General features: G+C 49.7%; 1 protein-coding gene and 1 long non-coding RNA gene across 3 annotated transcripts; one reads left to right on the forward strand and one right to left on the reverse strand.

The window, feature by feature from the left end:
* ENDOD1 (endonuclease domain containing 1) lies at nt 1-26,858 on the reverse strand. Of its 2 annotated transcripts, XM_042958157.1 has the most exons (3): nt 26,511-26,858; nt 3,393-4,292; nt 1-1,863 (listed from the first exon to the last, which is right to left on the reverse strand). In XM_042958157.1, the coding sequence occupies exons 1-3, from the start codon at nt 26,808-26,810 to the stop codon at nt 1,849-1,851; spliced, it is 1,215 nt and encodes a 404-aa protein (XP_042814091.1). In that variant the 5' UTR covers nt 26,811-26,858; the 3' UTR covers nt 1-1,848. The 2 variants fall into 2 exon arrangements, with proteins under 2 accessions (XP_042814091.1, XP_042814090.1); XM_042958156.1 differs by having other exon boundaries at nt 1-4,292.
* On the forward strand, nt 4,087-9,814 carry LOC102967668. Its single transcript, XR_006208226.1, has 3 exons — nt 4,087-4,175; nt 4,826-4,976; nt 9,496-9,814. It is a non-coding gene; the product is annotated as an uncharacterized LOC102967668 (long non-coding RNA).
* Nucleotides 26,859-27,651: the final 793 nt, after the last annotated feature.

The raw sequence follows: 27,651 nt of genomic DNA on the forward strand, positions 1-27,651 counted from the left end.
TGAGTTGTCAGTAATTACTTTATTGAGCATTGCAAGGTGCACAGCATTGTACATAGCTTGAAAATGTCCAATTGGCTTTTGTCACATCCTCCAGAAAGGCTTCCCTAATTTCCATGGTTTTGTGGGCTTTCTTCCTGTGCTCCAGGGGGCACGTTCCCTGCAGCACCAGCCATGATATGTTACAGGTTATCCATTGTACCGTGTATTCTCCTCCACTAGATTCCTGAACTCCTCCAAGATGGGATCCGTGTATCGCTGATCTCTGCAACTCTGCAACCTCGATGTTCAAAAATGCATGTTTGACAGATGAACGGCTGACTGAATGGCGAGTGCTTCATTCTAGTTCCTTCTCCCAACTCGCTAGTCTGCATTGAGGTGGAAGTGCTGATGGTGAGTGAGAAGCCAACACTCAAAAGGCACAATGGAAAACAGGAGTGTCCAAAGGCGTGGCTGATCCAGAGACTAGAAAATTAGCTCCATAATGAGGAAGAGTTGGCTGACCTCTCGTGGGCCTGAGAACATAACAGAGCCACAGAAAAGTCTTCAAGCCAGAGACAGGGTTCATCGATCCGGATTCACACCTCAAATTCTCATCTCAAAGCCCAAAGTAGCTTGGTTGGCAAGGTCAGCAGTCCAACCACCTGCTAGAGCCAGCTCCGGTAAACGAGAGGCACAGCCAACCCTCGCGGTCCAGAGTGGAGGGTCTCGGCCGCCTAACCTTAAGGATATATTTTGCTTTATTATTCATTCCCAGATTTCACAAAAGGCCACACAAGAATAAATAAATAAGACACTAAACAACTACAGATGAGAAAGAAGCCATTTCCAAATGGCTCTTAAGAAGCAGTTTGGATGCCCTGTTTCTTGCATGGTGCCAAGAGGCTCAAGCTGCCACAGATGCCCCCTTTGGGCCTTGTCGGTATGCAAATATATACTGTGAGGGAATACAGATACTGCGGGAGGCAGTAAGCATGAGGCTGTGCATGGATGGCTAATCATTTCATCACATAGGCTGAATCCCGTTGATGAGCCAGGGCCTAGGCTCTGTTTGATGGATGACGGAGAAAGCCCTGACAATGGTCCAAGGAGGCAGCTGAGTAGTAACACACACGCACACGTTATCTGACATCCCAGGTGTGGCAGGACAGGTACAAAAGACCTTGGCTCCTGGTCTCTCATCAGCTAGCAAAGAAACTAAGGCAAACCTGGCCACTCCCTGTGCCTGGGTTTCTTCATCAGTTCGGGGTTTGGCCAGACCATCTCTCTTGTTACTTCGTAGATTCCCTTCCCTTCTGCCAGCAGGATTCTTGACCCCTTAGTACCAAGGCAAACCCTCACCCCTTACTACCAAGGCGTGCACCTCCACGCCGCTGAAATGAAGGGAAGCCCAACTACAGATGTTCACATTCACGAACAGAAGTGTTGGTAAACTACTGCTCAAGATTCTTGGATAAATCTAGCGCATATCCCCCTATCATGGACTAGTCCGGTGTTCGTAATCCCCAACATTATACCGCCAACTGGTCAGGAGAGCTACGCTTCTACTGGGTGCAATTCAATTATTTTTCGGCAAAATGTAAGTCACTACACTCACATTTCTTGTCTACTGACCAGCTGCAGATAGCTAGCCCATTATTCTCTCCTTGTTGCCCTTCTGGATCCCAGGTGTTTGCAACTAACTTTCAGATGAATGGTACCCTGCACTGCCAAGATCAGCATTTTACACTTGGCCCCTTTCTACCTCACGGCAACTCTTTAGAACGTTCAGAAAAATCCAGATGATTCCAGCTCAGCTGTGGAAGGCAGAGCAAAGTTTGGAAGATACTGCTTTCTCTTTCAGGGCATGATTTAAAATGACAAGTGCTTGATAAAAGATAAAAAAAAAAAAAAAATAGGGATTAGCTCTCAAACCAAACTTAATGGGAGACTTTTCTAGCCTCAAACACACTAAAAAATTATTTCCTAAGACATAGTGATTCTTATTCAAGTTTATATGTATATAAACTTAGATATATACGGATATGGAATTATAGCTAGAATAGTTTTTCTTTTGTGGCTCTTTTATATACACTTAAACCAAAACAATCATTTAAGGACAGAGGTCTGAGCGCTTTATGGTAATGGGGTACTTGCCTGATATATAACAAAGCCTTATCTAGAATATTAAGGAATGCAGATTTTCATATTAGCTTAACATGCCAGTCTTTGGGCCCATTCTTGTCAGCCAGAAATTTAATCTACACCAAGTTAATCCAAGCTTGGCTAAGGATGTTCTCAGACCTGCGGCACCTACTCAGAGCAGGGCTCCGACCCTTGCATTCTCTTCTTTACACCTGAGAGGACTGTACTACACTGTTCAAAGGGCGAAAAAATTTTGCCCTTACATTCAAACTCTGTTATGCCACATTTAACATAACACGCTTATCGTTACCTAAAAGAAAAATGCAGCAAAATTCATCTTTGGAAGAAAAAAAAAAAAAAAAAAACACAACCTTACAGGTCCTTGGAAGCCATGGAAAGCTAAGGGATAGAGCAAATTCTTTTTATCCCTAAAAAAGTGATTTCAGCAGGGGACCATGTCTGCACATTCCCGAGGTCAGCCGAGTTGGAGAGAAAGAGAAGCAAATGAAAACGAAATCACTCCACATCATCTCTAGCGGTTTGCCCTCAAGTCTCAAAGAACAGAAACAAGATTCCTTTCTCCTTTGCTTCAAAACTCTTTGGATTCAAGTTGCCTTCTAATTCTTCCCTCCTCTGTAATTCTTAGTTATCACAAATGAACACCAGAGAATCTCAGGTGGTCCACCCATAGCAGAGTGAATAAAGATTCTAATGCTTTGGAAGTCTGCCCACACCACACAGATGTCCTACACATAATCCCAGCCTCAACCTTTCCCTTAGGTCAAGTCTAAATTATACCATCTTCCTTTGCAAAAACATGCAAATACCCCTACCAACGCTCAAAATAGAGTGGTAATTGACAGTGAACAGAAACCCATTGCAAAGACAAAATATTCCAGCTTTCTCTACTTTAAAAAAAAAAAAAATCAAATTCACTGTAACTGGACATGACTGGTTTTTTTTGAGTTCTAGAACTCCCCAGAATTGTCAAAAGTAACCTTATAGCCAATCCTCTTGCAGATACTAAAAAAAACCTGAAACAGGCCACCCATAGTACCAAAAGCGGCATCAAAGAGCAAAGAGATAGTGCCACCGAGGCCCACTGCAATGTCCCTGCACACAATCGGAACCGCGCCTATGGTGTGCACAGGGAAAGTGGCCACGTCCACAAGGACTCGGACGGGAATGCCCAGAACGCGGCAAACGGCCTTGAGCAGGCAACAAAGGATCCGCAGAACGGCCCTGATGATTTTGACCATGACTTTGAGTACCTTCCAGGGAATGCTGGCCAGCTCTTCCCCAATGGCCAAGAAGTAGGAGATGGTGGCCGAACCCAGGCGGTAAAGGCAACTTTCTATGCCATTAATCACTTGCTTGGTAACAAACCACAGGAGGTACATAATGTTCTTCAGGATCCCCACTGCAAGATAATAAAGTAACTGGAAAAGCTTGATGACGGGGGTCACGAGCAGGCCCATCAACTTGCCCCAAAAGCTACTCCTCTCCTCAGAGGCCTCTGGGGGCAGCAGAGCAGATCTCTCGCTCTTTGCGCTAGAGCGGGCACTAGCGCCCTCTTCCGATCGCACCGCTCGCTCTTCGTCCTGGACCTGGTTAACCACTTCCAGGATTTTTTTCATTCTCTCCGTGTCTTGCTCGGTTTCGCCGCAGTTGTCCCGGAACAGCTGAGGGTTAAACGGAAGCAGTTTCTCCAATTCTTTCACCATCACGTCCTCTATGACGTCACCGTCCCGGGTGTGCTTGACAAAGCCCATGGCCCAGCCGCTGCCAGGGACGGCACAACAGGCTGCCAGCCAAACAAACGCAGGGACGGTCACTTTGCCATGAACTCTGCGGTCTGAGGGCACAGTGCCCGTGAGGATATACAGGTCTTCCCCACCGCCACACTGAGGGCCCAGGGCGCGGTCCATTAGGCTGTTGAGATTCATGTACCACCGCTCCCGGAAGGACGGGGTCATCGGAGCTGCATTTGTGAGAGCGAACGTGGCCACGTGGAAATCACTGCCAAGGGAGAACGGGAACAGCTGTCCTCTTTGGTAATCAGAATCCACGTAATCTGCGCTCAGGGCCTGCTTGCTCCCCAGGTTGTTCACGGAGGCGATGGCATCAGTCTCATCAGTCCCCTCCTCCAGGTTGCTGGCGGGATCGTCAATCTGAAAGAAGAGAGCAAGGACTGAGATGCATGCTGTTCACAGCGGCGACAGTGCGCTCGAACCCTTCCGCCAAGGCTCTGGAGTCCCTACGGCACGAACCCTCCTCGCGCTGGGGTTCGGGAGCGCTTGGTCCTCTGGTGCACACACGCTTCATCCTAATATCCCATGACACTGGTGTTTGAAAGTGGCTTCTAACTAGACTGTTTCCTGTTTTCTGTCCTGCATACACTCCACCTAGGTAGAACTGCTCTGTGATAACACCTTCTCACACGCACACCCACGCACCCGCACATGCCTGCGCTTGCGCTCGCGCCCCCCCCCCCCAACACATTGGGTATTACATTATGAAGTCACTTTACCATACCGTTTATAAAACATTAAATCCCAGGGTCTTATGATAGTCTGCTAGCTGACCTCCACTGACAGAAATCCCCATTATGATTCCTATGTCTTGTCTTAAAACCATTGTTTTAACCTATGACAAAACTCTTCTGATCCCAAGGTGACGAGTGTTTTAATGTCATCTGTTACAGCATCATCTGAAACTCTATCGAGTAAAGGCAGCAAAACAGCTTCCCAGCATCTCCATGCTTGCTTAACTCTGCAGAACAATCAAGTATGTCTTGGGAGGCTCCACTTTCTGAAGGAATGTCAGTGTGTATGGAATTAAAATACCTAACTCAGGTATGGAAAACCGTACTAGAAATAGTAAGAGTATTTGATTGAGAAAGTCTAATATATTCTTTGACGCGCTGTCATGCAAAGGGCAGATGTATTTTTCCACACTCTCTGCAGACATAGTTTAATGATCTGGTTATTGCCATGATTGTAAATTACTGACAACACTGCTCGCTGAAGACAAAAATACGCCTATGATGTAAGAGGTGATTTCAGATTACATTTCTGGGTGACACTTGTCCTTTTGCACGCACCACTTCATCTTACTCTTTGGTTTCCCAGTGGAACCTGTGGATGGAGGAGCAGGTACAAAGCTCTCTCTGTAATCCACCTCCCAGCTGACCTGGTCCCCCTGGGCCACCCACGTCATTTGATACAGTTCCTGTGTTTAGTGGAAAATTTTTTTCCTGATCACATGTTAAGAGGTTTTAGAAAAATGAACTCTCCCCCTCCACCAGCATCCTGCCCCATAAATAATCTTATAATAAATTCCTTTTTCAAATTTAGTGCAAGGAAAAAAACAATTGTTTCTCTCAATGAGTTGGCCTTTATGCCAGACAGTAAAAGCTCTTAAAACCCATGGGATTTGTGTGTGTGTGTGTGTGTGTGTGTGTGTGTGTGTGTGTGTTGGAATTAAATGACAGGAGAGTTTCAATTTTCTTGCCAACATGCATGTAAGAAAAATAGACTGATAGAAAATTGCAGAGGAGCACCGGAGGGGAAATATTCATCCATTCAGTAATATTTATTAAGCGTATATTATGTGGGACCAGTACTATAGAAGGAAGCGTTAGGACTGGTAACAAAAACCACCACCACAGCCATCAACACTTAATGGGCCCTACATGGCACAAGTCAAAGAACTTTACATGTATTACATCAGTGAGTGGCTATGCTAAGTATTCACTCATTTAAACTTACAAAAAAACTAGGTACCATGATCACCTTTTGACAGATGAAGAAACTGAGGCACATCAAGATTAAGAAGCTTACTCAAGGCCACACCGTGAGTGGTGGCATTACCATGTGAATGCAGAAAGTCCAGCCTCATGGCTGGTGTCCTTGATCACTGCCTTATTTGCCTCGAAACAGGCCTTCACATTAAGAAATTCACCATCTACTTAGAAAAACAAGACATAGGTGCAAAGTGAAATAGGAAACCAAGAGAAAAACAACAGTGCGGTGCGGTTTATGTTAAATGCCGAATACATGCTATGAAGAAAAAGAGCAGACCAATTTGAAAGGAAGGAAGGGCACAATGAATGCAGTCAACGATGACTTCTTCCTGAAGAAGGCAGAAGCTGAGGTGGTATTAGGAGGATGTGCCAGACTTGGATAAATTCAGAGAAACAGAAAGGTCAGCAAGGCTTAACAAGACTTCTACACCAAGGCGTCGGGGCAGAGACCAGCAGCCGGCGAAAATCGGATTCTGACTAAGGAAAAATGAAAGGATGATTGGAAACGGTGGCAGGAAGCAGATTATAAATGGTCTGATATACAGATAACTCATCACAGGATAATTATCACTACCACCTACTGAATGCTCACTGCATACCAGGCACCATGGAAAGCTCCATACAAAGCATCTTTTATATTTTTTTTAAAATCCTTATTTATTTTTGAGAGAGAGACAGTGTGTGAGCAGGGAAAGAACAGAGAGAGAGAGAGAGAGAGAGAGAGACAGAATGCAAAGCAGGCTCCAGGCTCCGAGCTGTCAGCACAGAGCCTGACGTGGGACTCAAACTCACGAACTGTGAGATCATGACCTGAGCCGAAGTGGGACGCTCAACCCACTGAGCCACCCAGGGGCCCAGTACGAAGCATCTTTTTTAATCCTGATAGGATCCCCATTACCTCGGATGTGGCCAAAATTGTAAAGCAGGTTTGCCAACGACTACACTTTGGAAAGCACTGAGCTGCTGCGTTGACTCCTCACATAACCCTCCCAGCTAGGTGTTATCATCTTCGTTTTACTCACAGGAACACGAAAAGTTAAGCAACAGGTACAAGGTCATCCAGTATGTAAGTGGCAGGGCCAAGGCTTACACTCAGCTTCTCAGACTCCAAAACCCCAGCTCCGCGCCAGCAGCAGTCCATGCCTCTGGGTAAGGAAGGGAACAGGAGAGCCACAGGGCAGCCATGCTGGAGGACAGGCAGAGGACAAGAGACAACTGGGAAACACAGATGGAGACGCAGGAGAATCAGTCATCTAGTGTCACATCAAGAGTCAAGGAAGGAGAAAGCTTTGGCTACAGAAGATCAACAGTGTGGCACCTGCCAGAGGAGAAATGGAAGGATGGGGACGAAAATCAAGGCATTCGATGATTCCAGAATCCTTAGTGAGACTTCAAAGGGCGATGTCCACAGAGGACTGGGAAAGGAAGACAGGTGGGGGAGGTGACTGGACAGAGCAAAAGCGGACTGCAGACCACTTGTTTGAGAAGCTTCAGGTAAAGGCAGGGGACGAGCAGGCCCTTTGCTGAGGAGCAGGTCACGGAGATAAGCAAAGATGGTCTTCCGGCCCCCACACACCACTGAGGGAAAGGGGCATTGGGATGGTGGGGCTGCTCAGGTCTCTGTGCAAGGGAGCACTTGGGGGCTCAAAGGCATCTATCTCAGGGGCACAGTGTCACTGAGCAGAGCCCGGTCCCTGAGGGTTTCTGGGCTGCGAGGTCCATGCAAACATCAGGGACGTGAGTCACCTGGTACAGATTTGCCACAGGGGAGTCTGTCACTGAGTGGGGAAGAAGAGCTATTTGTCGACAGTGACAACGGTCCGCAGGAGGAGAACACAAACATGGAGCCTCGGCAGCCATACTCTGCCCCCATCCTTCCCCCTTCCTCTTGCTCTCTCTTCTCAACTCCTCTAAGGTTGCAATCATACCAAGTTCACAAGCACCTTCTCTGCAACAGTTCAGAGGCCTGGCAGGTACAGGGGAGTTCCCTTAACCCCCTTCCCAGCAGCAAGCCTGCACAAGGGTTTTGACGAGACACAGGGTCCCACGGGGCCGGAAGACAGGAGGTCAGTGAGGGTCCCGGTCAAGACCTCCAAGACCAGTCAGGGGGCTGTGCCATGGGGCAAGAGAGTGGCTGCAGCCCTGAGAGTGTGCACAGGGTCCCGGAATGTCCCAGAAGCACAGCGGCACGGAGGCTTTGCAAGAGGGCTGGGATGCCCAGGTGGGGAGGATGGGAATGTGGGAGAAGCTCATCACTAGTCACCAAGATTAGTTTTAAAGAGCACACACAATGGATCCAACGGAAGAAGATACTGGGATTGGGGAGGGGGCGGTGTCTGCATATGCAGGAGAACAGGCTCTTGGGCATTTGTTTCATATATTTTTACAGACTGTAAGGAGCACGAACACTGGCATCATCTCTCTTCAAGTTTATTTATTTTGAGAGAGAGGGAAAGAGAAACTAGGGGAGGGACCGAGGGAGAGGGAGAGAGAGAATCTCAAGCAGACTCCATGCCATCAGCACAGAGCCTGATGCGGGGCTCCATCCCACGAACCATTATATCATGACCTGAGTCGGATGCTCAATCAACTGAGTAGCCCAGGTGCCCCCAGGACCATCTCTTGTACTTCGTCTGCATAAAGCATAATGGAGACTCTGCGTATTTTAGGTTTTTGGTGGGTGTTGCTTATTAGTATTCTGGTGGTGAGGACACCAATGCCACAGGGGGATGGGACAGCAAAGGGAATGGTACTGGGAGCACATGGAGAAGAGTCAGCCGGGGGTGAAGGGACCTCTCCTGAGAACATGGCGGGAAGGGGAGGGGACATGGGGAATTGGTATGGGTCAGTTCTCTGCCGTAAGTGGGGACATGGAGGCAGAGCGTCAGGAGGGCAGGGAAGGTCTGCCAGCCTCTGGTGGTCACCATGCCAGGGAATTCATGAGAGAAGGCAGGAAAGACGCTGGAAAGAAGGGAAGGCTCCATGGAAGCCAACCAGGATGGGGACAGACCAGCTGTGCTTAGGCCAGAGTTACAGTTTTTGTACTGTTTTGTGCACAGCCATGACCCACAGGTCAGGGACAGGTGCAGAGAAAGAACTGGTGGGACTGAAGTGGGGCGGCCTTGGCACTGCAAACAGAATTGAAGCACCTCAGAGTCCAGGTGGGCAGGGACAGAGGGTGGCAGGTGGCAGCCACTGGCACTGCTGATGGAGAGACTTGAGTGGGTGCGAGCGCAGGTGACGAGCAAGACGGGCTCAGGGGACGTGGACCGGGGAGGCTGGGGAGTGGCAGCCAGGTGTGGCTGAGGGGGACGGGACACAAGTGGATGGTCGATTTAGGCAAGCAGAGACAAATTGGGGGGACAGCTGGCAGGCACGGAAACTGTGTTTCTTCATCTGTCCATCCCACTATACTGAAGGGTCCGAGACAGTGCCCGATCACCTCTGTGCTCCTGCAGCCAGCACAGCGGCCCTTTGTCATCGGGGAGTGACTGACAGTTGTTGCAAGAGTGACCTCATTTGACCTCTGCAACAATCTTCTGATGCACATCATCTCTTGCAATTTGCAGATGAGAAAGAGAGGCTCCAGAGAGGTCAGCTCGTCCTCTGGTTCTGCTCCACGATCCGCCGCATGGAAAAGGTGGTCATCTAGAAGGATCATCAAAACGGTTCTGGAACTTTGTGATGATTCGGAAAGGGGTGGTGTTTCCTCCCCCTGGAGAATCTTAGCCCGAGGCTAGATAAGCTCTCGGCTGGGCTGATTCAGATAAGATCCTGTGATCAGGAGAGACCCCCCGTGAGCGCCTACCTACTCTGTGGGGACAAACAGGCTGTTCTTTTGGGAGCTGTTTTATTTTCAACAAGACTTAAGTGATTGAATGAGCAGAACAGCTGGTATTCCGATTTTGCTTTTGTGCTGAACTATGATACACACACACACATACACACACACAGGGACATTAAAAAGATGCTATCATCCCGCTGCCCACCACGAAGTGGGTAAGAGGGCCCCCTCCTTACAAGGAACATGAGTGCAGCTGACAGCGGTGACATCGGATGATCTTATCAGACCTGGAGCTGGATGCACAAACAGGGCCTCTGCACAGTCACGCACATCAGAATGAACTAGATCTGAGGCCTTGGGTGAAGTCTGAGACAATGTACTTGCCATGGAAAATATGCAGCTCGAGGAAAGAGCTGCCTTTCAGAAAAGTAGCAGGAGGCTGGTGAAGCCTCCATAGCAAATGAGGGGCGTTTGAGGAAGGACAAACCGAAAGACCTTTCAGCTCTCAGGAAGGGAATAAACAGTTCCGGCCCACCCATTTAAGAAGAAAAAAAAAAAAAAATCCTCCCTATTTGGCATCCAAAATATTCTCTATCCCCTTGGGAACAGAAACAGCTTTAGAAGACCTACTAGGATTTTTTTCTTTTTTCTTTTTTTTTTTTTTTTTCTTTTGAAAGAGAAACACAGGGCTTTTCATTTCCTGACCAGCCCTTTTGCACTCAGGCAGGCCTTGGGGTGCCCTCCGCCTTCCTCCCTGTGAATCACCCTTCCTCTGGGCCCCCAGGGCCGCTCACACACCTTCCTGCCTGGGGAGGAGCAGGCCTTCCAGCTCTCCTGGTGCTGTGCACACAGTAGGTGTTCAGCCCGTGTCCAGGGTGTGGAGGTACAAAGATAAGCTGCGTGAAGGGTTCTCTCCCCCCGAGTCAGAAGATGATGGAAAAGAAAGAATCAAAGGATGTCCCACTTCCATTTCAACCTTTTCTTGAAAATTTAAAAAAATGGAAAGAAAAGGGGGGATTAAAAAATGCACCAACCCTAAACTGGCAATACACGGCTGGGCCAGCAAAGGATGCCTGAGGGGAGGCCCATGGGTGGCCTCAGGGACAGACAAGCTCCCGTGGGACTCCTCTGGCTGCTCCTTCTCATGCCCAACTCCAACTTTCAAACTCCTGCTGGGAGTCTACAGAAGTGCCCGAGTCCTTTAAGACCTTTCCAGAACTGCAGTACCTTCTCAGGTTACATCATCCCTGGTCTTCTTTGGTTTCCTTCCTCATTACTCACTGCAGCCTGTTTTCCACTCTGTTCTCTGCTTTCTTTTCCAGAGCAATTATTCTTAGCACTTGACCGTGGGGTACGGAATTCCAAAAAGTCTGTTAAGTTGAGACATTTCTTCCATTTCTAACTTTTTCCACCTTCCGAGTTCAAACAAGATTAGAGGTTCTTGGGTCTGGCTGCCTGTCAGAATCACCTGGAAGTTTTACATAAAATATGTCCAGGCCTCGCCCCAGACCAATTAAATGAGAATTCCGGAGTAGCAAGAGGGCTGGGCTTCTAGGATGTTTTTAAAGTTCTCCAGATGATTCTAAATTGAGAACCCGCTGGGCTAGATCTTTATCAGATTCTCATTCATCATATGGGTCCCTGGTGGCATTCACTCCTGCCCAGATAGCCACTACAAGAAATGAGTGCTGTCTCCTTAAATCAGTAGTTTTCAGAATTTAGTTTGTGTTAGAAGCACCTTGGTCCCTGTTAAAAATGCAGATTCTTGTGTTTCACACCAGAGGTATATTCAGCAGGGCTGGAGTGGGGTTCAGAAGTGCATTTTTAACCACGACCCCAGGTGATGCTGATGCAGGGGGTCCATGAACCCCACACCAAAAAACAAATGTTTAAGTCACCCTTGGGTAGTGCCTAGCTGGGCTTAAAGATTCACATAAGGGGCGCCTGGGTGGCTCAGTCAGTTAAGTGGCCCACTTCCGCTCAGGTCATGATCTCGCAGTCTGTGAGTTCGAGCCCCATGTCAGGCTCTGTGCTGACAGCTCAGAGTCTGGAGCCTGCTTGGGTTTCTGTGTCTCCCTCTCTCTCTGCCCCTCCCCCCGCTCGTGCTCTGTCTCTCTTGTTCTCAAAAATAAATAAAACATTAAAAAAATTAAAATAAAAAAAGATCCACATGATCCTTGCGATTTGTGAGAGTATTATTCACAAATTGCAAGAGCTGTGATGACAATACCAAGGGAGAGAATAAAGTATTATAGGGCCATTTAAATCCTCCACCTGTTGGAGCAGTGAATATTCTGATCATCAAACTGTGTAAACATGGATTTCCTACCTTATCCATCCACAGAATAAGAAGTCCTTTTTTGCTACTTATACTCTTTTGAGCAGATCTCACTATTCTAACATCTTCAATAGTATCCTATATTGCCTGGTTAAATGGCAAACAGGTATATTCAGAAGGCCTCCCCAACCCCTCCAATCTCTTCTCTCAAATCTTCCCTTTCATTCAGCCAAAACAGGCCAATCCGTTCCCAACAACATCAGTTATATGGATGTAACGTGTTTCCCTGCTTCCCCCTGTATGGGCACCCATGACTTCAGTGGTGGGGGTGCCTCACCACTCCTCTCTGCTGCTTGAACTCCTCCTGGGCGTTCAGGCCCAGCCCCAGCCCCACAGCCCCCATGCTGGGGGTGTCTTTTGGCCTCCCAGATCCTTTCTCTACTCCTCTCTGCCCTGCTCTGTGCCCCAGGAGGCTGGCTCACATCATCTGAGCTCTCATGCCCTCTGGCTTCTGCCTGGAGCAGCCAACGGAAGGGTGGGAAGAGAGAGACCAGAGTATTTATTCCTTGGCTCCCCCTGCACCTGGCTGCGGCAGCTGTGGCTCTGGCTGAGTTTCTGGGCAGTCATGGCTCTCACCAGGCTCTTGCCTGACCCCACGGGCTTGGGATGGTAACAGGTCCCTGCAATGGCTAGGCCCCAGGCGCTTTACCCTGTCTTGCTGACTCCCTTAGTTCTCTGTAAATCGTTTCTTCATTCAATTCTGTCGGTTAAACTACTTTGAGAGTTCCATCTGTTTCCTGCCAGGACCCTGGGTTGAGACAGCCTCTGTGAGTGCTTTCCCAAGATCACAGCTCACCCAGTCCTGGGAGGATCAATTCCACCTCAGGGCCTCTGTGGCATGAATTACACACACAGTTGGTACACAGAACCAGTTCTGTTGAGTAGTGAAGGTCCCTCGAGTAATCTAATATGGCCGCCCAAACCAGGCTCCCGCAACCACCAGGTATATCAGCCCTCGTCAACATGCCACAGTCAACTTCTGTTTCTAAATTAACTGAGTATTTCAGATACTATCTCTAAAAACAGCATTTCTGACCACATGACCTCCCCCTCCCCACCCCCTTGCCAGTCACAACCAAGGGATGGCCAATCTGGCCAGCAACCAATCAGATGGCTCTCTTAGGTTTTTAATCCAACATAATCCAAGAAACTCAGAGACAGACAACAATTAGAGTATGAAGGCTGCTACATGCAGTTTAGAGTTGGTAGTCAGGCTGACCCATGGGAAAGCAGGAAAACTAGTTAAAAGAGTAGGATAAAGACCCTAAAGTCTGTGGGACCATTTGGTTTCTAGAAGTTTCTGAGCTCTGGTTCCTTTGAGGCCTGTGTGTACCTCCGTTGCTATGTCTGTGAATCTACCAGTCATCTGTTACAACAGCCCTACCCTTCACCTGAATAAGCTTGGGTAAGTTTATGATTCATGTACCAACTAGCCCGAAGCATCAGGAGAACCCAGCAAGCCCCCTGTGGGAATTGGGGCAAGAACCTTACAGACATGGAACTTCCCAGACACCTGGATTAAATCTCAGGAACAAAGGAAAGAGACAAGGCTGTCCTGGTTCCAGAAGTCTCGGAACAGACCAGAGGGGGCACCCCACAGACCAGAGAGAAGGAACTTCTACTAAATTCTTCAAGAAAGAATGCATCAATGGGCTAAGTAACATGGAGGACAGCAAAGGAGCCACAGAAAAGGCTGAGACCAGTCATAAGAAAGGCAGCATTGGAGCAGGAGTATGGATTTTTGGTTTTTGTTTTTGGCCAGCTCGTATTTTATTAGAGAAATCCAGGATTACAAAGGACTTTAGAGTTGACCTTTGGACCCTTCTTTTTACCGAAGGTGGGTACAACACTGACAAAGCCCCAGTTTTGTTGGTTTTATTGCATCTGCTGCTTGGCCCGACCTATCTTCCTCTCCCATTTGGCCACCTTAGGAGTCTGACCTCTCACTTTCCCATCACAGGCCAGGAAGCCATTTCAGAAATAATACTGGGTCAAACCTAGGAGTATGGTCAGCCTCATCCCGGTTGTCTCCAAGGCAGGCATGGTCTGGGAAGCAAAGGTGACTTGTTCATTCAACATGCTTAACGTATATGTAGTGAGGGCTTGGACACAATGCAGAGTGGCCTTTGTACACACTGTCACACCGAATCTTCGTCACTCCCCCATGGAATTGGGACAATTAGCCCTGTGCCACAGACAGGGACTGAACTTCAACTCCCTGAGATTCGGTAACATTTCCAAGGTCACACAGCTGATAAATGACAGAGCTGGGACACAGCCCAATTTTGTCTCCCGCTAAGACCCATTTTCTGAACCACTCTGTATGCTCGCTCAGTCTTTGCCCTTTAAGGGCTAACAGTCTACTGGGAGAGAATTAAGCTGGGGTCACGATCTGCCTTCCTACCTTAAGTAACAAGTTATCTGCGGAAAGGGGCTGGGGCTTGTTCCATGACCACGTCTTAGATTCCTAGATCGTGGCTTAGTACTGGTAATTGAATAAATGGTTTTGGCGTGGAAGAGAATGACAACACTAATCAAAGAGTCAATCAGGAGCTGGGTACCTGACTACTCATACTCTGCAGTGCTAAAATTCTAGACCCGCTGATCAGGAATGAGTAAGTGAATGAGCAGATAAGAAACGGCGTGGGCTTGTTTCAATCACCAAAAACCCCTGTAATTCCATGCCTACCTCTTAAACCCCAACTCGCTGCCAGAGAACAAATGTGTGATAAACTCTTGTCTCTGTCTGACTGGCTGTGACCACATTTATTACGTACAAGAAGAGAGGAAAAACTCAAGCACTGGCCTGTGGCAAGAACAGGGGAGCAGAATGGTACCTAATACTGAGAGCAGCAAAAGCAACAGTAATGGGCCTGGTCAGTGAGCTACTCAGGCATGGAACTGAGGCTGAGATATCACCACTGTCAACCAATTTCAGAGTCACCCTCCTCAGAAAACCGGGAAAGGCTCAAAGCCTGTCTCCACGCAAGATTACGGCTATAAGAGGGGCTCAGTTGGGCGTCCATCTTCAGCCCAGGTTATGGGCTTGAGGTTCATGAGTTCGAGCCCCACATTGAACTCTCTGCTGTCACCACAGAACCTGCTTCAGATCCTCTGTCTCCCTCTCTCTCTGCCCTTCGCCCCCGCCCCCCAAAAAATAAATTTTAGGAAAAAAAAGAGATTACAGCTATAAAAAATAGCGTTTCTCCAAAGCCAACTGGCAAAATCCACCCTTCATTTTAAAGATCGCTAGGGACTTCACAGCCCTCGGACCCTTCCCCACGGTGTCATAACTCTCGCTGTCAGGAAATGGCTTATTTGCATCCAACCTAAACCCTCCTCAAACTATTAAATCTTATCCTTGTGTTTAAAGCACAAAAGAGACAGCATGTGCTTCTCAACGCTGTGTAATAAATATGATTTGAGGCTAGTAAATCTGCTCTCGGGCAAGATCATTTCCATGTGTTGGACCTTTCCTCCTGGGTTTTATGAACATCGCTCTTCTTCGAGTTCCTCTCGATGTGAGACGACACGGCAGCACGGCTGAGTGACAGAACACCAGGTTAGACATGAGGAGAGCTGTCAGCTCTGTCACCTCCTTGCCTTGTGACTTTGGGCAGGCCAGCAAGTCTCCTCTAAGAGGAGAAGGATCACCGCTGCTCAGGAGCACAGGAAGGGAGAAGAAGGTAAGATTATTTCAGGCTGTCCGTGAGTTACCTGGATACCGACTTGAAAGAAATAGACTTTGCATGTGGAGGCCCCAGGCCTTCTATTTCTAAATGCAATAAATTATTTTTGTGTATGTGCAAATTCCCTCATCCAGAGCCCCTCCACTCTCCCACTCCATGGGTATGATGGTTGTTTGAGGGGCGTGCTAGAGTCCAAAAGGGCCCTGAACCTTGTTGACTAGAATAAAGAGTAGGAGTGCCTCCATGCGTCTCTATGTGTAACAGAAATCTCTGGAATGTTAGCACACACACACGCAAATTGTAAAGATTAGTTCGTTATCTGCGTGAAATGAGACCCTTTTCCTTATATACTTCTAAAATGTTCGAAAAATATTTTTACCATAAGCATATGTTATGTTTATAATCCTAAAAACCCTTAACATGACAAACAGGGGCCATCACCACACACAGCTGAGATGTATCTCGGGCTGCCGGGCTATAATAGGAATAGGACGACCCGCCCAGCGTTCGAATTTCACTGTTGCTGTTCAATCCATATTCGCAAAGCGCTCAGCATTCAGCGACACTCCTTAATTACCGCCCAAGTGCTGGCATTGGGCTAGACCATGGGGCTGGCAAACTACAGCCTGTGAGCCAAATCCAGCCTACCACCAGTTTTCATAAATAAAGTTCCCTTGGAACACAGCCGTGCTCGTTCATGTATGTATTGTCTGTGCCTGTCTCTGTGCTCTAACAGCCCAGCTGAATCGGTGCATCAGAGACTACACGGCAAACAAAGCCTGAAGTATTTACTATTTGGCCATTTATAGCAACGGTTTGCCAGTCCCTGCGTTAGAGGGCGAGGATTTGACAGCAACAATATCCCTGTACCCTGCCCTCACAGACCTTAGAGTCTAGCTGGGTGGCGCTCAGTTAGTTCCACAAATAACTGTGCAACTGTAACACGCTAGCAAAGAAAGGTATGTTTGGTACTGCTAGAGAGTATTCTGGGCAGCTGATCTGTTTGGGAATATCCCAGAAGACGAAAAACAAAAACAAAAACAAAACAGCGGGTACGGAGGCCCTATGATGGGCGTGAAAAAACAGCAGCACCACACCCCACAGAAGTAAGCCAAAGTGGCTAGAAGCAAAGGCCTGGCAATGTGTGTGACACCAGATAAGGCCGGGCGGGGAACGGGAGCCACGCGTGCAGGACTCCGGAGACCACGATAAGGCCTTATCTTTATCTGAGGAGAAACGGGGGGCCTTGGAGAGTTTCCGCTGAGGCTGTTGGAGGCACGATGGGATTAATGATCTGAGAGTATTTCTCTGGCTTCTGAGGGCAGTAAATTCAGAGATGTGGGTAGAAAGGGTTAACCAATGGGGAAGCTGCTTTGCAGAGCCCTAGAGGAAGGTGAGCAGACTTGGGCCTCCAAAGTGCAGAAGGCAGGGGTCACAGGAGCGAGGTCTGTCCGGCTGAGGTGCAAGAGCAAGGTCACCAACCACACCAAACGGTGCGCTTGGCCATGAAGGAGGCCTCTGTCGTCATGGGTGCCACGGCTCCAGATACAGTGGAGATGCTCCAGAACAAGGAAAGGCGTACTATGGTTCACAAACCCGGCTTTCCCTTCCCCGGCTTCCGTGCATCTGGAGACTACAGTGGATGCCCAGTCTTTCAGAAACGTCAACAGTGGCCATTTCCTTACATGGCCCAGTTCTATCATGCATCCTGGCCGATCCACTCAAAAAGCTGATGTGATATGGGTTGGCTTCTTCCCTCAGTTACGACTGTTATGACAAGGGGACTTCCGGAAACCAATGCTGCCATCGCCCAGACACAGCGGGAAGGCTCGTTGGCCAAGCTGCGTTAAAACCAGGTTACCTAGGACGTAAGGGCAAAGGTGAGAACTTGCACAGGGGAAGGACTCCAGTTTACCAACAGTCCTGAAGGCAAAAAAGGAATTTCTGTACTTTTAAAGAGGTGGGGTGTGCTGAGTTGGAGCAAAGTCCCTCTTCTGGTCCCAAAGCAGGGTGTAATACATTACTGGGCTATGCAGTTTCAGAACGTGCTGGGCTCAGCCTGGCTTTCCTTCTCTGCGGAGCCAGGTTGGGTGCACCGGAGGGATTCTCGCACTCGCTAGGACCGACGGATGGATGAGCGGGTTCTCTCTCTCTGTTCCAGAGGTGGGGCTCTGGAGGGTGTAGTTTGCTTGCACCTTTTCCCTCAGGCAACTGGCACCTGGTCAGGAGCCGGGCTGTCAGGCTCATGCGTGGCACCCAGCCCACCTCCAGCAGCCAACAGCTCCATGCCCCGACAAGACCCAAGACCCCGCCCTTATCCTGGCCACGCTCACCCAGACTCGGGACGATCCTTGTGGCTTGAAGGAGTTTTTAGGTGATCCACTGAGGAATCACCTTATAGAGAATGTCTGCTTGCATAACGGCCATAGGAATGCCCAGGATGGATTAGAACGGAGCAAGACTGCAAAAGGAGGCAACAGCGCCCTCAGCCCAATGAGGCACTTACAGATCCTGGGACCTGCCGTGGCTGCAGGCACAAGGGTGCTCCTGGAGGCTGCGGGCACTGATGTTCATTGGCACGTGGCAGTGGGGCTGGGAACATGCTCTGTTGTATAAAATCCTGATTGGGGGGGGGGCACCTGGGTGGCTCAGTCAGTTAAGCGTTAAGCTCAGTTAAGCTCAGGTCGTGAGCTCGAGATTCGTGAGTTTGAGCCCCGCATCGGGCTCTGTGCTGTTAGCGCAGCACCTGCTTTGGATCCTCAGATTAAGTGAGATTACATGTGAAAACACACCTAGAAAAGTGCCCTGTGTGATAAAGTACTCAGAGTTAGAGGCCCCCACCTGAAGCTCTGCTCAACACCCAAAGGCATCTCACCCTTAGGACATCTAACACACCAGCTCCTCCCTTAGTATCCTCACCTTATTCACAGGCACCTCCATTCTTCCAGTTGTTCTGGCCAAAGTCCTGGGGGTTATCTGTGACTCCTCCCTTTCTCTTGCTCTTGGCTCTTCCTTTAAAATATACTCTGAGCTAGAAAGAATGCCAGCCCCGGTGGTCCAAGCCACCACCATCTCTTGCCAGATTATTGAAACCACCTAGCTAGTCTCTCTGCTCTGCCTTTGAACCCTTACGGTCTGTTCTCAATGCAGCAGCCAAAATGACCCTATGCAAATGTAAGTCAGAGCACGTCCAAAATCCTCCGCTCAAAGTGGGCACCATGGTATCCCATCTCATCCCATCTCACTAAGAAACCAAAGGCAGGTTTCGTACAAATAGCCCAGAAGGCCCGAAGTGATCTGCCATCCCCCACACCACCTCTCTGACCTCATCTCCTGCTACTCTCCTCATTTCTCCTTCTCTCGACACATTGGCCTCTTTCTCACACGTGAGGAACACTCTTGCCTCAGGGCCTTTGTACTTACTGTTCTCTGCCTGGAACATTCTTTCCCCAGATACCCGCATGACTGGCTTTGTCACTTCCTTCAGGTGTGTATACAAAGTCACCTCCACAGCAATGTCTCCCCTGAAAGCCCTTTAAAAACTTCACCTTTTCCCGGATAGGTCAAATCCTCCCGCCTTGCTTTATTTTTCTTCGCCCTTTCACTATTTAACATGCCCTGTCTTTTATTTATTTATTTTATAATCACCTGTGCTCTCCAGTAGATATTAAGCTCCATGAGAGACGGTATTTTTGTCTGTTTGATTCACTGCTCTATTCCCAGGGCCTAGAACAGTGCCTCACACATAGCAGATGCTCGAATAAATATTTGTCGATTTAGTGAATTAAGTGACAAAGGGCCCAGGGCTTTGTTAAAGCATTAGGTGTTCCTGCCAACTGAAAATCAATCAAAACTCAAGACCGATCATCCCTAAAATTAAGGTACAAGTCAACTGGAACATGTAATTTAACTTATATTTTCAACTACTATGTCCGCCATCTGTTTACTCTCCAAAATGAAATGTACCATATTTTTCCTTTTGACTGAAAGTATAGAATGTCCTCAGCCTGACCTCTTTTGATTGAGCCACACTTCTGTCCGGCACTGGGTCAATAGAAGCATGGCTGGAATACTAATGGCGCTTCTATTTTTGGTTTGCCCCATGAGTCGTTTCTTTTTTACTTTTCCTTCCTTTCAGTGGCCAGATATATCAGCAGGCAGCAGATCATTGCTGCCATCAGATGTCATGTTCTACAGAATCAAAAGGGTACGTGGCCACCCAGGAGACACGATCTACACCTTGAAGGGGAAAACGTTCTTGAACTAACAGTGATTCCAAGAGCACGGCCAGATCACCGGAAGCAAAACCACTGGCAAATGGGAGGATTTCTCTTCTCATATTCTCACTTGTACTTTAAAAGTTTCACTGACAGTTAAAAGGAAGAGATATTTGAAACCCAAGGAATACAATCCTTAGTCAAGGAACGATCCATTGAATCACCAGGAGCTAATAATTGAGCTACTGACAGGCTGACACAGGGATTTTCAGAATGGTCCATTAGGAGCAAAGCTACAAAGCATCCGGAGACCTAGATGAATTCAGTAAAGGAACAGCCCCAGTCAGTCCATTTGGAATCTGGAGAGAAAATACAAACACTGGATTTGGGAGACGGTACAATAGAGTGGAAAGGGTAGTAAGAGCTTGGGAATCCGACAGCCATAAACTCTAATCCAGGCTCTGCATCTAGCGGCTTGTACACGGTAAGGGATCAATAAATGATAGCTCCTTTCTGACCTATTCAGATTTAAGTGTGAACACTTGACGAACGGTGTCCACTGGGCTGTTTGAGGACAGAATATCCCTGAAATGTTCCGCCAATGTAGGGCAAGTACCTTAACTTGCCCCTGAGGATGACCACAAATCAGACGGGAACACTGAATTCAAAGATGAAGAAAAACGCAGAAAAGGAAAAAAATGCAAGGCAAGGTAGCTTGTGTGACTCTGGCTTCTGCTATCTGCGCCCCGGTAAGGAAGACATCGCGAGTGACTGACTTGGGAAGCATCCCTCTGAGTAGGCGCTTCCCAGACTTCTCACCCGGGCTCAGCACAATAGATTGCAATGCGATTGCTCACTGTTTGTTTTGTGACAACACACCTCTTGGTTACTCAGGACAGGGAGGATCTCAGAGGCGTGGGTTCAAGCCCCACACTGGGTGTAGAGCTTACTTAAGAAAATAATCTTAAAAACATAATAGGAGCACCTGGGTGGCTGTCAGTGAAGCATCTGACACTTAATTTCAGCTCAGGTCATGATCTCACAGTCGTGAGATTGAGCCCCACGACGGGCTCCGCACTGGGCACGGAGCCTGCTTGGGATAGCCATCCTTCCACCCTTCCTTCCTCTCTCTTTCTTTCTCTCTCTCTCTCTCTCTCCCCCCTCCTTTTGCCCCTCCCCTGCTTGCACTCTCCCTCTCTCAAAAACAGTAATAAAAAAAGGGGGCGGGCTCAGTTGGCAGAGCATGTGATTCGATCTCAGGGTTGTGAGTTCAAGCCTCAGGTTGGGCACAGGGCTTACACAAATGAAGTTTTTCAATTAATAACACCCATTAGAGTAAGAACTTAATAAAGTATACATACTAATATTTACTAAGACCTTACCGTACTCTGGGTACCGTGCTACATGTCTGTGTGTGTTACCTTGTGCATTTGTCACAACCACTCTATGAAAAACACTATCATTGCCTTTAACGTACAGATCAGAAAAACAGGACTGGAAGAATTTAAGGTCCCATCGCTTATAAGTGGCAGAGCAGGGGTCTGAATTCAAGTCTCTTAACTAGAAAGTAGGTATTGGAATTGTCCTGTTTGCTGTTAGAAATGAAAGATCCAGTACTGAATCAAGATTCTAAGTTGTGATGACTGTTCACATTTACTAAGATTTGAAATATGACCTTATCGGACCCTTTAGGAAAACGCTTGTGTAGGTCACCAGAACATACCCTTCACTCCAGAGCCACCGACATCTAAGCAACATTTATGTGGCCAAATATGTGCTCCCACTGGTCCTACGACCATTGGGAAAGAGAAATAGAGTAGAAATGAAGATCCCCATATAAAAGAGGAGGAGGAAAGCCCCATGACCATTAACGCAGTGGATTCACTGTGAGGTCAAAGAATCTCCACGACGTACCGAAAGAGCATTGAACTAAGAGCAAAGGGTCATGAGTTCAAATCCAAACTGTGTGACATTGGGCACATCAATTAACCTCCCTTCATCTCTCCAACGAAGACAATGACATCAGAGTATTTTTGTACGATTAAAAAAGTGTAAGCTGAATATAAAGCCAGATCCATTCAGTATTCATGTTTAAAAACTGGTAGGATCTTAAATGTCGGTCTCCAGCATGAATTGACAATGTGCTTGAAAGGCATCACCGATACCTTATCCAAAATTTCTTCCATTAAATGGCAAGGAATCGAGGGACTAAAAGGTGTGAGGCTCCTGGTACCATACCAGAAACCAGTTCTCAAGTCTCTGGGGTCTTGACTGGAAGCCTTCCAAACCATCGTCATCACGCTAATGGGATTTTCTCATCTCTTTTTTGCCTTTTCCCCCATTCTCAATTTAAACCACATTCCACATAAAACCTACAACAACTCTCTGTTTTCTCGGCTTCCTTTGAAAGTTCTCCTTCTGTGCCTCAGAAGATCCCATTTAAATTCTTCCAGTGTGGGCGGATATGGGGATCCTATATCCGACACCAAGGAGCTGTTGTCTAGACAAGAGATCCAAATCATTTGCGTTCCAAAGGCCAGAGCAAGAACTAACGGGGTGGACTTAGAAGAGGGTTCCAGCTCTCCTTATGGACATGTTTGTATTAGCGGCTGCTGGCCAGCTATGGGGCAAGCCTCTGAAGCCGTACATGTCCCCCCAAGAAGGCTCAAGCAGAGCATCTCCCTGACTGCTGCCTGATTGAGCCTAACAGTGAATTATTTTATTCAACACTTATTAAGACTGTCCGTGTCCCAGGCACTTAGGAACATAAGCAAGATGAATAAGGGTGCAGCATTCACTTCTCAAGGGCCACTGAGACAGACACATAAGTAGGCAATTCTAAAACAATGTGGGAAGTACAAAAAAGACAGAAATTATTGGAGCCCCGAGCAATGGACCACAATCAGGTGGACAATTCTTTCTGGAAGAGATGACACCGAGAAGTCTTAAAGGACGGAGGAGAGGAAGAAGTGAGGGGCAAGATGGGGGTAGTACAGAAAGGATTCTGGGCACAGGAAAGGAGCATGGGGTCCCTGGGTGCCTCAGTCATTTAAGCGTCTCTCTCTTTTTTTTTTTTTTAATGTTTATTTATTTTTGAGAGAGAGACAGAGTGTGAGTGGGGTCGGGGCAGAGAGGGAGGGAGACACAGAATCCGAAGCAGGCTCCAGGCTCTGAACTGTCAGCACAGAGCCCATCGCGGGGCTCGAACGCACAAACTGTGAGCTGTGAACGCACAAACTGAGCTGTAGTCGGCGCTTAACCAACTGAACCACCCAGGCTCCCCTTAAGCGTCTGACTCTCGATTTCAGCTCAGGTCATGATCTCATGGTTCATGAGTTGGAGCCTCATGTCAGGCTCAGGGCAGACCCTGCGTGGGATATTCTCTCTCTCTCTCTCTCTCTCTGCCCCTCCCCTGCTCATGCTCACGTACGCTCTCTCTCTCAAAAATGAATAAATTTAAAAATTAAAAAAATGAATAAATTTAAAAATTAAAAAAAAAGGAATGAGCAGAAGTGACAAACAGTACAGAAGCAGAAGTACAGACAGTACAGTTTTATGAGAGGCAGGCCAGGCGGCCGGATAATACTAGAACATAGAATGTGAGGGTGGGGAGGAGTGAGAACAAGGCTGGAGCCGGAGACAGGAGACAGGAGCCAGGGCACGGACGGCCTTGTAAAACTGCATCCTGCAGAATGAACTTTGTCCTGTAGGTGTAGGGCAGCCAACACCTTGAAGGTTTTAAGCACAAGAGTGCCCAAGTTTCTATGATCTTCAAGTTAGGAGCTTGTTTTTCCCATGGGAAACTGCAGGACAGCTATGAAAGGTGCTGAATTGGGCTTTGGGAGCCGCGGGGCCAGGGCCGCCCTGACTGACTCATTACCCAAGGCAAGCACCGCGCTCCTTTGGCCTCCTGCCTCTCCCTCGCCAGTCTGCTCTTGGTAAAGCTGACCTCATAAAAAGGTGATGTGGGCACAGGGCAACTCAGCATTACCAAGTGCTCTGAAGCAGCCAGAGGCCCACAGCGAGCCCTGAGCATGGTTCTGCAGCCAGGACCCGGGCGGGGAGGCAGGCCTCCGGGAGCAGGCAGCAGTCAGGTCTGCCGCAGTGTGCCCCGAGTCCGCCTGCAGCTCCTCCTCCCTCCCTCCTTCCTTCCCTGCTTCCTCATACCCTCTGGCTCCTGGCCCACTTCACCGAGGCCGGGTGGGAAGGGGACCCAAGCCCATCTTGCAGAGGAAAACATCAGCCACTGCCACCGTTCTGAGCTCCCCCGCTGGGACCTCCGGCCTCCTGTACTGTTTCCAAACCACTGTTCATCTCAACGCTTCGAGATGCCATTTGGAACAATTTCCCCCCTCCTCTCCCATCCCCTTCCTCATTTCCTGCCCCGGGGGCTCCACTGCCTGGATGACTCAGTTCTGCCCACGAAACCTGCTCCTTTGTGACTCCTTCTGTAACTGCATAAATGGCTCTGCCTCACTACACCTTCCTTAATCACTCCTTCACACCCGACCTCTCCCTTCCATTATTCCCCTTTATTCTGAACACTTGAGCAGACTGGCACCTGCGTACTTCTACTAGTTTAGTAATCCCAACCCCTCCCCACGCACTAACCCCTGAAGCCGCCACTCTCACTCTTGATGTTCCTCCTCCTGTCTCTCTTCTGAACTCTGCCTCATCCTTCCAGGCACAGCACCAATGTCACGCTGACCCTAAGGCTTTCCCCTATCACCCTGGAGACAGGTGAAATCCAGTAGGATTTTGTTTACCTTTATGGGTTTCGCTTACGTCCTAAAAACAGCTGGTACTTATATGCCAGGCATCTCTTAGGGAACTTTATATAGTAACTCATTTAATCCTCAACACCACCCCATCATTAGCTCTAAAATAACCTGGCCAAGTTTACAGCTAGCTGAGAGGAGCTGATTCTCGAACCCACGCAGCCCAGCTCTCATCAGCTGATTCTTCACCTGCACACTAGGAAACCTTAGAGCTCAAGGGGCATCCTCTGTTCTCCTGGTGCCCTAAGAGCCTGGCACCCAGCAGGTGACTGATGACTAAATGTGCTCTGAATTGAACTGAAATTTGTTTAGCGTGCCTCCCTGTGTCCTCCTCGCCATGTGTATGGTCTCCTTAAGCTGTCCACGAGACCCTCAAGGAGAAAGGACTAGATCATCTGTTTCTTGACAGGGGCACAATCGTGACGCATAATGATCTGGGGGATATGCAGAGAGCTCGAGGGGGTGCAGCTGAGGGCAAACTAAGTTTAGATCAATATATATCTTAGGTGTGTACAACTTAGAAAGGTTTTTTCCAATGCCTGATCTCATAGGTCCTGACATCATAGGCTATGGAATGGACACGGAGAGGAATGTAAGAAGACTGAGGTGCAAGAGTGCGTGAGACCCGGCCAAGCTCTCAGAGCTAGAAATATCTGAATGGCATTGCAGGGATTACAACCCAGGGCTCTGAATGAAGCACCTGAAAGCCAATCTGTTTGCCCATGTGGTTTTGGCCAGCTGTGACTATCAGGAATGAGTGGGTTGAGTGGGTAGCTCTGCTCCCAGCTGGGGGGGGGGGGTGGTCTTGGTAGCTGGGGCAGGTGCAGGAGACAAGGTGAGAGGACGGTGAGAACTGACCAAAGGGGAGCCTGGCTGGGTGTGCAGGGAGGGGGATGGCTAGGCAGACGTGGGGCAGGATGTATTAAGGCAGTTCAGCAGGGCCTCTGGGAACCTTTTACAGTGTTCGGTCACCCTCACCCGACAGTACAGAACACTCATGACATGATTTCCACGTGGTCTGATAACGTAGCTAGGAAGAGTCAGGTAAAACTTGTCTGCCCTTCCCAATAGTTGGACAGTTTCCCTACGATTTGTAACTCTCCCATTGCATTTCTACAAATATGAGCCTTTATGGTCCTAACGCAACGCAACTTCAGACCGAATGTACTCGATGTCGTGTGCACAAGGGGTTTTTAGGCCCAGGTGGCCTCTGCAAAAGAGAAGCTTTTCCATAGTAGAAAGGGCAGTGAACACCTGCCCCATCTTCCCGGCTGGGCAGACTTCCACAAGTCTCTTCACTCCCTGGGCCTTGATCTCCTCTTCTGCAAAATGGGCATGAAAATGCCCACCCACCTACCCAGGCCCAAAGAACTGTGGCAACGACCTGCGCCAAGGCCTGGGAGCTCCCAGCCGAGGCTTTCGGCTGATCCGAAATGGTCAGTCTCACGCTCCTCACTGGTCAGGAAATGAATGAGACACTGCAGATGTCTACCCCGAACTGTAGGGGAGAACCACTTCCCACTGGGGGCCTCGGGGTGGACGAGGGCGGCGGCGCGGCTTCTCCGGAGGCTCGCGGATCGCCAGGCTCTTGCTGTGGCTTAGGGGTGGGGGTGGGGTGCCGCGAGGAGGCTCGGAAACCCGGGGTTCCTGACCTAGCCGCGAAGACGCGGGGCCGCCCATCCCCGCCCGCGCCCCCGCCCGCGCGCTCGCCCTCGCCGCGGCTGCAAAGCGCCCTCGGGGGGCAGCCCCGCGCCCGGGCTCGGGCACAGCTCGCTCACCTGCGGCTCCACCAGCCAGCGGGGCTCCGCGCCACCAGCCGCGGGGCGCGCCGCGCGGAACGCCGAGTACACGGGGATGCGGTCCCGGCTGCTGTACAGGGTGGCGAAGCGCTCCGCGCCCGCGGAGCGCTGACAGATCTTCACGTGGGCCTCGGCCGCCAGCCCCGCTGGCGGGGTCCCGGCGTAGAAGAAGCGGTCACATTCGCCGAAGCCGGCTTCCTCCTCGCCCACCAGCCGGCCTTCCAGCAGCGCGGCCAGGGCGAGGAGGCTGCCCAGCGCGAGCCAGCGCGCGGGCCGCATGGCGGCCTCTGCGAGCGCGGCGGGGCCGAGCGGCGGCCGGCCGGGGGGCGCGCGGGCTCTGCGGGCCGGGCCGGAGGGGAAGTCGGGACCCGGGCGCGGCGGGGCGAGCGCTCGGCGGGGCCGGGCTGGGCGGCGGGGCGGCGGGGGCGGGCCCGAGTCCCGAGGCCGCGCCTCCCTCCCTCCCACGCGCCCGCCCGCCCGCCCGCGCCGAAGATGGCCGCGGAGGCTCGGGGGCCGGGGCTCCGGGGGTGCGGCGGCGTCCCCGGCTCGACCCCCGGCCTGCCGCCGCACCGCCTCGCCTCGCCTCGCCTCTGCGGGCCGCGGGGACGCGCCCCACGGGTGGGAGAGCAGCGTCGGGTCGGCCCGATCCGAGGGGGCTGGGTAGGGAAGGTCCCCTGGGCGGGGCGCCGAGAAGCCTCCGGAGCCGGCGCGCTCCGGGAGCCTCCGGCGATGCAGAGACGCGGCGTGGGATGCGCGCGGAACTGTGGCTCCTTGGGGGCGAACGGGCAGACTCCCCTCTGAAATCCAAGGCAAAGCGGAAGGCCCAACCGCGCGCGCACCTGTAAAACTTTGATGTCATTTTAGCGGATCAGAAGCCCCGAGACTCAAACTGAGAAATCCTGTTATAGCAAGTTCCTAACCTAGGCAGACAGTGCAGCCCTGTTGTGGTTTACTTGATGCAAGGCTTAGAAACAAAACCAAAGCCTAGAAAGGACACCAACCGACATCGTTGGTTGATGGGTTTCTTTGATTCATTGCTTCTTTCGTCGCACTGAGTGCGTACACGCCAACCTAGGTTGGGCCCAAGGGTAAGCAAGAACGGGGTCCCTGCGGCAGGGAG

Source organism: Panthera tigris, chromosome D1, assembly GCF_018350195.1.
Source record: "Panthera tigris isolate Pti1 chromosome D1, P.tigris_Pti1_mat1.1, whole genome shotgun sequence".
Classification (NCBI taxonomy): Eukaryota; Metazoa; Chordata; class Mammalia; order Carnivora; family Felidae; genus Panthera; species Panthera tigris.

What these genes read in the sequence shown, in the direction of transcription:
- ENDOD1 (XM_042958156.1), bottom strand. Translation starts at nt 26,810, where the DNA reads ATGCGGCCCGCGCGCTGGCTCGCGCTGGGCAGCCTCCTCGCCCTGGCC. An exon ending in GCTGGCTGGTGGAGCCGCAG is followed by an intron (nt 4,293 to 26,510) that starts GTGAGCGAGCTG and finishes CTCTTCTTTCAG; the next exon opens with ATTGACGATCCCGCCAGCAA.